At 34.8% G+C, this 11,991-nt stretch overlaps 1 protein-coding gene across 1 annotated transcript; it reads left to right on the plus strand.

Moving 5' to 3' along the window:
* Positions 1–2,300: 2,300 nt before the first annotated feature.
* Positions 2,301–7,539, plus strand: LOC132562178 (ETS-related transcription factor Elf-5-like). Its single transcript, XM_060226910.1, has 10 exons — positions 2,301–2,385; positions 3,254–3,332; positions 3,494–3,665; positions 3,934–4,194; positions 4,382–4,513; positions 4,728–4,868; positions 5,004–5,192; positions 5,336–5,531; positions 5,935–6,058; positions 6,642–7,539. The coding sequence occupies exons 2-9, from the start codon at positions 3,306–3,308 to the stop codon at positions 6,041–6,043; spliced, it is 1,227 nt and encodes a 408-aa protein (XP_060082893.1). The 5' UTR covers positions 2,301–2,385; positions 3,254–3,305; the 3' UTR covers positions 6,044–6,058; positions 6,642–7,539.
* The last annotated feature ends 4,452 nt before the right edge of the window (positions 7,540–11,991 follow it).

Genomic DNA, 11,991 nt, shown 5'->3' on the forward strand with positions numbered 1-11,991 from the left:
CAATACCCCACAATGCCAGCTTTTCCAACACTGCAATACCCCACAATGCCAACTTTTCCAACACTGCAGTACCCCACAATGCCAACTTTTCCAACACTGCAGTACCCCACAATTATAACTTTGCCTTCACTTTAAAAGCCAACAGTTTTTTTTATTTTCTCCATACTGCAGACCTGAAGTCCAACTCTTCAGACACTGCAAAATCCTAAATTGTAGATGATTCAAACAAAATTGATCGCTTAGATAAAACTGAACTGTAAAACAACAGTTTTAATGTTGCCACAATCTCGTCACCATATTTTTTTTTCTAAAAGTTGTAAAATGACCAATTACATAATTATTTTACGTATTTAAATATCGTACCTTGGTCGTACATACCAGTAATATTTACCTTTGAGTCGATATGTTTCGCATTTTCTGCCGCTGGTTACAGGAGCTCTATCTAATGTTAATTAAATTCATAGATATATATTTTTCAAATAGAAATAATTCATTTATTTGAAAATGCTACTGGATATATTCGAATTGTGCACCTAATTAAGTTTATTATAGTTATTATTGGTGGGATGACTCACCAATTTTTAAACTTAATTATCTTATGTACATTAATGTAATCAATTTAAAATGTTATATAAACGGGCACCTTCCTCGTTGAAATATGAGAAATAGGTTCAGGTTTACGTTAAGACTGCAGGTTTCATACATCTTTAGACATATAGATACGGAACATGACTAAGGAACAGAACATGTCCTACTGTTAGTAGTGAAATTCTCCTAATAATAACAAGCGGAGAGTGGGGATTGTCTTTTTATACTTATCTATAAATAATTTATTTCTTTACTTTGTGTTTCAAGCAATTAAACCTTCTAATAAATAACATTGCTTGCATGTCTTTTTCATGATTACAAACATCTAGTTTGGAATGTTTATGTAACGGGTCGCTACATTGGTAACTTGTTGATTTTTTTTTAAAGCTTAAATCCTATTTCAGTTTTAGATAAACAGAAACAACATTTCGTAATGCCAGATTTAAGCTGTGATAAACAGAAGAAAAAAACCATGACAGATCAGAAAGCAAAAAACATAATTATATACAGTTTATATAAATTGTGTGTCAAATAAATCTGGACACACCCCATACAGATTCACAGAAGTATGCTGAAGTACAGACAAGAAATTTTTGTATTATATAATTATATTAACATTCCGGTTTTCTACGTGTATTTACATGTAATAAAATATCGGGGAAACTCTACACATTCCCAATCTAATAAGAACTTATAGTCCTCATTACTGACCCAGTCAATCTCCATGTTTAAACGGTGAATCTTATTTACATTAACATGTATTGTTTGTTTGGTTAACTGTCCTAATATTTGTGTTTCTGTCTATAAATGTGTGTTTCTCTCTCTCTCTCTCTCTCTCTCTCTCTCTCTCTCTCTCTCTCTCTCTCTCTCTCTCTCTCTCTCTCTATTATCAAAAGATTATATACACCAAAAGAAATATTGCTTCTAAAATCGTGAGACTTTACCAAATCTGACCGAATCCGTTAAATGCAGTGTTGGGTTAGATATAAATCATAGACAATTTCCTGTGCTATCGACCATAGAGATTCAATTGAATAACGATTTATGCAGTTTAAACGCATTTTACAAAATGCGCCAACAAAAATACAAGTCTGATACAGATTTTTCACATTTTTGTAAAGAGTATAAAAACTACGTGTTGTGCTCACTGCATGGTTTAAATATTGAATTCCAATAGAGATCCTGTCTCAGGCAAACAATCATTTGTTTACTGCGTTTTTCACGCCAAGTGTGGTGAATTGCCTTGTCGTATATGACACTGCGCAGAAGACAATACATTTCCATATGCTGCTCGCTTTGACACATGTGTACACATACGTGTTATTGTTGTAATGCTGAATAAGTACAACGTAATAAAAATATATATACAGATTATATTTACAATTATCATAAAATTGACAGGGCAGCGCAGCGTTATATCGATAGGTATTCCTTTATCATGTGTATTGTGTAAAACAATGGCGCATGGTTCTCGGGTAATGAGACAGCAAGACTTTAATCCATGACCTAGATACTGGTTAGAATGAGCACGGATAAACGTCAGTGTGTATTGGCCAATCAGAAACGAGCAGTTCGACTTAGGGAAATTCCCTGCTTCTCCAATATACGATTGAGTGAAGCCTATTCTCACGACACGTGATATATCTGTGTATTTAATAGGTACGTAAGCCATACCTAACCATAACATTGTGTGAGAGGTGAGGAGAGTAGAACTACACAGTCTGAGTATCTAATGTGTATTAGTGTATTGCAGAATTATCATTAGCAAGAAGTTGTGCAACTGCAGCTCTTGACTTGGTAAGTGCAGATCAATTATAATTTTATTTATAAATGTTTTATTTATCAATTCTGTACGTATTAGCAGCTAATAATTTTAAATCTAACTCATGAATGAAAAAAATGTCGGGAAAGTATTTTGTTTATTTAATATCTAATACGTTTTGTATTTCAACGATAGCGTAGTACGCTGAGTTACATACGGTGACATCAGTAGCATTGATGTATCATAGTTTCCATAGTGTCACCATATCATAATGTTCTTGTTCTGCCATTTGTACTATTTGGTTATGACACTTAAAAGTTTATTTAGCTTGATGGATATTTAATATTGTTATAAGTGATACAAGTTCCATAAATGCCTACCATTATCTAAACAAATTGTCGCCTAGTCGGTATAATGTTTGATATCGTAACCATCTTGTCTGCGGGGCTTATGTTTACACCGTATTATGTTAGCATTGCATCGCCTTCTGTAGGATAAGGCTAGACCTACAAGGTACCACTGCAATGTCACACCATCGATCACCCGTGTGATTGACAGCATGGACAACTACCAGTATGCATTTGAATTAATAGGCCCGAGGATGCTCTGTATACGTATCTGGTATACCGAATGAATTTTAAGGGGTGTTGACGAAAGTCTTGACCACTCACATCTCACATTTATAGCCTTAGGACTCATATGGAGTAGATTTCATCGCCTCCTACACACCAGATATAAAACCGCTTTAGCACTTGACCTGTGCATCATTTGACTAAGTGACTTAAGAGTGAAACATCTCCACTCTTACATCTAAGGAAAATTTACCCGTCACTGAGGAGTGAAACTCGTCATGTATGAACAACAGTGCTATTATTATCAATCTGCCGTTAACTATAATTGTAGATACCCGAGGAATACGGTTCAATATTCTTGGATACAGAATCATTTGGTACAGATGGCTGTCTCTTGCCCTACACAAGCTGTAAGTATATCTTTTTTTTATCCTTACATTTTAAAATATTATTTTTAATTATTCATTGCATTATTTTTTAAAGTGTTTTCCAGCTAATATAATTTCGGTAGTTTGTAAGCTAAATTTTTGTATGATTTTTTTTTTCAATAATTTTTTTATTCCTGTTTTAGTTGACGGAATCGTTCACCCCGGAATTTGATATGGATAATATTTCCTTGTATGAACCATGTGACGTTAAATTGGAGAAAGTGTCTGAGTATGTGATGGCTGAATCGGACGTGTCCAGCATCAGCAACAAAACATTTATGGATTTAACGGATTCCTTTGAAGGTTTCAAACAAGGTAAACTATTACATTATAATGATATACACTTACAAAAATGGCGTCCAAATTATAATTAAATCAGGAAAAAATAAACAAAAACAACTGCATGATCTAATAAAGATGAAACGCTTACCTAATTAATGATACATATATTCATATTGAACAAAATCTTATTTGATTTTTTTACTTCAACGACAAATGGACGATTACTTAAGAAACCGTGTTAAATTAAATATATATGCATCATTTACTATGTTAATGAGTTTCTCTTGTTTTCTATATTTAGAATGTGCCTACTCTTTTGAAGACAAGAACATGAAGAGTTGGACAGAGAAACACCCAGAGCACTGGAGTAATAACGAGGTGTTGGACTGGATCTATTTTGTGGCTGCTGAAAATCACCTGGACGTCGCTAGACTTAGAGGAGAGAACTTCCAGACAATTACAGGACAGAAACTTTGTCAAATGTCTCAACAGGATTTTATTGAAAGAGATCCCGAATATGGCTGCTATTACTACCAACTTTTCCGACAAATATTTAATGAAGGTAAATTTCCATTTCAATTTTATATTATACGGAAACAAACCAGCAAAGAAATGTTTACAAAAACATATCCTTTGTGTTTTCATAATATAAACAGGTTTTTGGTGAAAAATATCATTATTTAAGGTGGAAATAATATCTATGTTTAAATCTTCCAGTGTTACTTACAGATATAACTTTTGATTTACAGCCAAATTCACGCCCCCGGCCTCTGTCGACCCGACTTGTAGTGACAGCAGTAGCTTAAATTTCCCCAGGGAAGTGTTTAACTTTCAACAAACCATACCTGATATTGAAGGCGTCAGCGATGCTCAAACGAGTGGTAAGTTTACCTGTGAAATAGTAAGAAAAAATCAATTTCAAGGCATGAGTAATTACACCTGGATTTTCGGGCAATGACAACATTATACCAATACAAAGTAGAGACTTGCAGATTTTACGTTTTATTAGAATTATCAACAAATTCTCAAAAATTAATTTGAATCTTCATATAAGGTTATATTTCAACATTAACAAAGAAATCTATGTTTTTTCAGAGATGCTCGATAACAACCTGGATACCATGCTGGAAATCCAAGACGGTGTCCCTAAAGTAAAGATCGCAGGTGCCTGGTATGACTTTGATGATGATATGGACATCCAAATGGATCGGACAGATCAGGGCTACATTAGTGGAGGTAAGTTTTACACAGGAAATCCACCCCAATAAGAACAATCACTACACACTTTCCTACAGATTTGATATCAAAATTTAGTGTTACTTAGATCTTAGAAATTTTGTGATCACTAATGGATGTATTTGTCTTTCTCAGAGGCGGAAAGTGAATGCGATTCCCGGCTCCCATCTCAGTTGTTCTCTGACGAAGAGGCTGACGTTGTAGTGAAGAAAGAACCAAAGAAGAAAGCACCATCACGTCGATCTCACGGCAGCACGTCTTCCAGTGACGGCGGCTTTGAAAGTGAGGATGGAAAATCCAACCGGGGCAGAAAGCATGGGCAATGTAAGTTTGTCAAGACTGATACATTTTAATATACATTATGATACTTGGAAACAAAACAAGTTTGGAAATCATGGTATTTTTTATCATTTGTTCTTAGATAATATTAATATCAGTTTGATTTCAATTCCTCATCTCTTTCGCAGGCTCGAAAGGAAATCACTTGTGGGAATTTATCCGTGACTTATTGAAGGACCCTCAGCTTAACCCAAGTCTTCTCAAATGGGAGGACAAAGAAGCCGGAGTATTCCGATTCGTCCAATCAGAGGCTGTGGCCCAGATGTGGGGAAGAAAGAAAAGTAACCCCGGGATGACATACGAGAAACTCAGCCGAGCAATGAGGTACGTCCATTTACATTATGTGTTGTATAAAACATGTGTCGATAACTTTTCTATTTCAGTTCTTCCTGTCTTTAAATAGGACAGTATCTTAATGTACGCATGCGCACAAACTGTCTTGTGTTGTGATTTGATATATTAGAAACTATTTACAATAGGCATTATCGGTGAAAGGGTTGATATAGCAAATTATATGTAAGATGTTGGTGAAAGGTTGACAGTATTATGATATGCATGCAATAATTGGTTAAAGTTATATATAGAACTGTGATGTACTGTATTGATAAATGTGATGTCTATTGCCTATAAGCTGTCGAGTTAGCTGGTAGAACCACGTAGTTGCTGAACTGTTTGGTCGCTGGGCATTGTATATTGTAATAACGTGGACGTTATTTTTGTATGACAGGTTTTGCAGATCTGCAGATTATTTTGCTGGTGTACCCAAAAATGGGAAATTCCCGAAGAAATTGTGTTTCCGGTTCGGCCCCAAAGCTTTCGGTTGGAAAGCAGTGTAGACTGGAATCACTTAGGTTAATACCATTCCATATATCTACAATTTTTCCCTGATTCTTTTCCTCCCTACTATTGCGCTTTTTGCCTTAAATATTAACTCTTTTTTGCTTTTCTGTTTTACAGTTTTTGATGTTTGCATTCATAACCATTTAATACTTTACTAACCTTCCTTTCTCGTATTTAACACTCGTTTGAAAATTCTTGTTTTAATTATCGCAACTGATCACTTTCAACTTTCTTCTCTTTAACATTTCAAAGCTCCTCCTTTTTTTTCTTTTAACTCCAGATCTCTCCTTTATCACATTTTAAAAATTCAATGTAACCATAATTACCAAATTAATTTTCCTGTGCAATTTTATAATGCTTTATAAAGAAAAAGTTTGTGCAATAATTTTAATTTTTTTTTTCATTTTTGAAAAAAAATCAATAAAAGATAATTAAATTTTATTTTCATGAATCAATGCAACAATGAAGCGATAATTTAACAACTAAATTCTGCATGATGTGAAGGGAAAATTACTTGCATGATTATTATAGTTTAGAAATAACTTTAGGAAAGAAAAACATTTGCAATAACTTTTTTTAATTAATTATCTGCAGGTATTATTACAAACGAGGCATACTCGATCGAGTTGATGGTCGAAGACTCGTGTACAAGTTCGGATCCAATTCCCATGGTTGGAAGGAGTGAGGTCACTCACGTGGAACTTTCCAATGTACTGCCCATAGTACGGAATCGAACTCAGCGACCAAGTCTGTCAAGAATACTGGCCATCCTAGCGATGGATCTCCACAGGACAGAGCAACTTTCAGGATAACCTTGACATGTTTATCTGGCTGTTCAAAGTTACTCTTGTGAAACAGTATTGAGGACATTCCCGAGGGAAATAATCTCTAACGATGGAACTTTCTATGTAATTCCGGTATAAATTCAAGGCAATCAGTGTGTAAGTTTTATAAGTGCGATTATTATGTCGGAATGGAGAGCTTATCTGTGATATAGATACATTCAACCCATCCTTACGTCATTACTTTCTACAAACCTCGCCAAGGACATCGCCGTTCTGGGGCAAGAAATTCATTTAGCAGAGGAGCTCTTACAAACTTGATACATCAACCGTGATCTTAATAAATATTGTTATTCATATCTAAAACAGCACAAAGACTGTATTATCAAGCTTTATAACAACACACTGGTCTGGTTGAATGTTTGTACTTCTCTTTTGTAAGCGGTGATTCATTCTCATAATATCACATTCATCATACAGCATTGATCTGTTCAAACGTTAAAGCGGAATTCAGAGGACAAAGTCTTTCAATTCTAAGATTTAGTCCCACAAAGGACATAGTACAAGACATAATAGATATAGCGTTTGACCTGTAAAAATGTACTGCAATGTTGTACTTTACGATCACGTTACTTATTTATTAGTAATTTGTTAAATGTTGTTAAAATGTTATACACTATTATATTTTTGTAAGTTTATAGAAATAAATATGAAATACCGAATTTGTTTTCATGTTTTGTCTGTAAATTGGTTCAAATGAACCCATAGACGACTTTACAGATAACGCCCATACCTACTCGGTTTCTGTGACCAAACGGGCACCTGTTTCTCATAACTAATTTAAACTTGTATATGTTTGTTTATTTGATAACATGGATTTCAATGAAAGATTTTAAACCATAAATGACGTAAAAAGAAGTGATAACACATGAAACTACGGGATATAAAATATTCCTCATGACAAACCGATGAAAAAGTTAAATAGAAATATTTCACACAAAACAAAAATTGATATAGTAAATTCTAAATGATAGGTTGTGTTCACGGCACGTGAAATCAGGTGAGGTCATCATTCTGGGAGTGTGTGGCTCGGGGTGATTGGTTAACCACATATACTACCTACAAACTGTGGCACAGGGTACGTTCTGGGGTAACCATGACGACGGGTGGTTCTGGTGATCTCACACCTGGACTTTGACAAAATTGTTCCTGTGTACGTGATGGTTTGTCACGAACCGTTGATAATTCACTTTTTACCTGGAAAGATTTGAATAGCTTATCATCATAAACATGTTTCAGTACATTTTTTTTTATCAAACGTGGAACATTCATGTGATATATGAGTGTTCAATGGTCATGTAACACTCAATGCGGTGTCTAAATGAACAGGCAGACTGGAAATATAGTAAAACGTCTTTGTCGTTTTTATAAGTCATTTAATGATCAGCACCTGTACGTTATAAATATAGTCATATTATTAAAACCTTCATTCCCTGACATTAATTAATTGATTGTAACGTTCAAAATCCGTCATCAATGCTGCAGGAATATTGTATTACAGCTGTAATATTGTCTAGACATTGTAATCAAGCATGTTGTGAAAATATCTAAATAAATAAACGATACAGAAACACAAACACCTCCTCTGATACTGAATACACAAACACCTCCTCTGATACAGAAACACAAACACCTCCTCTGATACAGAAACACAAACACCTCCTCTGATACTGAATACACGAACACCTCCTCTGATACTGAATACACAAACACCTCCTCTGATACTGAATACACAAACACCTCCTCTGATATAGAAACACAAACACCTCCTCTGATACTGAATACACAAACACCTCCTCTGATACTGAATACACAAACACCTCCTCTGATACTGAATACACAAACACCTCCTCTGATACAGAAACACAAACACCTCCTCTGATACTGAATACACAAACACCTCCTCTGATACTGAATACACAAACACCTCCTCTGATACTGAAAACACAAACACCTCCTCTGATACTGAATACACAAACACCTCCTCTAATACTGAATACACAAACACCTCCTCTGATACTGAATACACAAACACCTCCTCTGATATTGAATACACAAACACCTCCTCTGATACTGAATACACAAACACCTCCTCTGATACTGAATACACAAACACCTCCTCTGATACTGAATACACAAACACCTCCTCTGATACTGAATACACAAACACCTCCTCTGATACTGAATACACAAACACCTCCTCTGATACTGAATACACAAACACCTCCTCTGATACTGAAAACACAAACACCTCCTCTGATACTGAATACACAAACACCTCCTCTGATACTGTATACACAAACACCTCCTCTGATATTGAATACACAAACACCTCCTCTGATACTGAATACACAAACACCTCCTCTGATACTGAATACACAAACACCTCCTCTGATACTGAATACACAAACACCTCCTCTGATACTGAATACACAAACACCTCCTCTGATACTGAATACACAAACACCTCCTCTGATACTGAATACACAAACACCTCCTCTGATACTGAAAACACAAACACCTCCTCTGATACTGAATACACAAACACCTCCTCTGATACTGAATACACAAACACCTCCTCTGATACTGAATACACAAACACCTCCTCTGATACTGAATACACAAACACCTCCACTGATACTAAATAAAAAAATAAATAAATAAACGGTACAGAAATTCCAACACCGCTGCTGATAGTACATCCAAATAAAAAACACAAACAATGTTAAAACGTTCCTCTCCTTTCATTTATCTCAGAGACAGCCGATAAACAAGTATTAGAAATACAATATGTAGTTCTAACACTGAATTAAAGGTAGGAATGTGAAGACAAACGAAGATTACAATTTACTATTTTCTGGATAAAAAAAACTTACGTTGTTTACATTATCGAGGATCAAACGATAGTACTAACGCACAACCACGATCTGAGTTATCTCCCCTATATCACTGAAACTGTTGAACATTTCTTTCTTCATTTGTCATGTGTATCATGATATTTCATTCTTCATTTTCTCAAAATGAATTTTATTAAAATGTATTATTTACTTGTGTGTGGTTTGTACAATCTTTAAGTCTTTCATGAGTACAATATTTTAGTTTTGTCAGCGTAATTCTGTCTACTAACGACTTATTATGGAAACCTGACACGAAAGAATGCCGATCAGTTTAGGTGAATTAGAACCAAGAATTATTATTATCATCATTATTACATTCTTGAAGGCCCATGAACACATTAAATGTCATTAGGACCAGCAAACGGTAAAACACACAGCGATCAAAAAGGAAATAACATTAAACAAACCAAAAGGTAAAAGACAAATGTTAAAAATCTCAAATGGGTATATTAACACAAAAGATTAAAATGGTATGTCATAGTCTATTATATAGACCAACATCTTTCAGGTAATGTAGAATTTACAAATCTCAACAGTTTCAAAAAGGGATTTTAGACATGTAATGTTACGTTAAAAGCATTCTCGAGTAGACACAAGGTCATTGCAGTCCAATAAAAAATGTTTAACGGTGAATAGCTCATCACATCCTATGCACCGGGGATTATCTTCGTATTTCATCATATATGAATGAGTAAGGTATATATGACCCATCCGAAGACGGACAAGGACAACTTCGTCTCGATGGCCGTCTTTATAACCTGGAGAACCAAGAACATTGAAATCCTAACTGTTTGGAGTAAAATGGAGAGAATCTGCTTTGATTTGAGTGAGAAGTTGTAACTACAAACCTTTGAATTACAGGAATGTATGACACTGATCTACGATGGAGTAGACACTGTTCAGGACTGAACTGAAACCCGCCCCTCCCACCCCTTAAAAAAAATAACAACAAAAAACCTAAGCGGTACAAAGTTTGAAACAGGTCGTTGATAAAGTGAACAGACAGAGAACTCATAGTAAGACAAAATGTTGGTACATAACAGATCCTTGATGAAGTGACGCTATTCAAGCAGACAGAGAACTTATAGTGGTACAAAATGTTGGTACATAACAGATCCTTGATAAAGTGATGCTATTCAAACAGACAGAGAACTTATAGTGGTACAAAATGTTGGTACATAACAGATCCTTGATAAAGTGATGCTATTCAAACAGACAGAGAACTTACAGTGGTACAAAATGTTGGTACATAACAGATCCTTGATAAAGTGATGCTATTCAAACAGACAGAGAACTTATAGTGGTACAAAATGCTGATACATAACAGATCCTTGATAAAGTGACGCTATTCAAGCAGACAGAGAACTTACAGTGGTACAAAATGTTGGTACATAACAGATCCTTGATAAAGTGACGCTATTCAAGCAGACATAGAACTTATAGTGGTACAAAATGCTGATACATAACAGATCCTTGATAAAGTGATGCTATTCAAACAGACAGAGAACTTATAGTGGTACAAAATGCTGATACATAACAGATCCTTGATAAAGTGATGCTATTCAAACAGACAGAGAACTTACAGTGGTACAAAATGCTGATACATAACAGATCCTTGATAAAGTGACGCTATTCAAGCAGACAGAGAACTTACAGTGGTACAAAATGTTGGTACATAACAGATCCTTGATAAAGTGACGCTATTCAAGCAGACAGAGAACTTACAGTGGTACAAAATGTTGATACATAACAGATCCTTGATAAAGTGACGCTATTCAAAGATACAGAGAAATCTTAGTGGTGGAACATGTGGGCACATAACAGATCGATGATGAGGATACAATAATGGTTCTTGTTTCTCCTATATGTATTATGCTTGTATTCTGTTACAAACGGTAAATTTAAATGAATTGGCTGGCTTCTTTTAAAAAGAAGAATAACTTAAAAAAAATTTGAATAAATCGTAACTCGAAATTAAGCCAAAGATTAGAAGAAATATAAACGGAAATTCCTTGACATTTAATATCAGATTTATGTAATATATTTCGATCAATTATATATAAATATATAAGGTATCCGTGAAACATTTAAGTTCTGTTGTCATCGTACAAATATTGATCGCCTTTATCAGTTTTACAGGACTATCTTCACAATGTATTGCACCTTTGATTTGCGGGATTTCAAATAAAAAATTCAAAATTTGTT

This window comes from Ylistrum balloti, unplaced genomic scaffold (genome assembly GCF_031769215.1).
Source record: "Ylistrum balloti isolate Yb309-2 unplaced genomic scaffold, AGI_CSIRO_Ybal_v1 Utg371360, whole genome shotgun sequence".
Taxonomy (NCBI): Eukaryota; Metazoa; Mollusca; class Bivalvia; order Pectinida; family Pectinidae; genus Ylistrum; species Ylistrum balloti.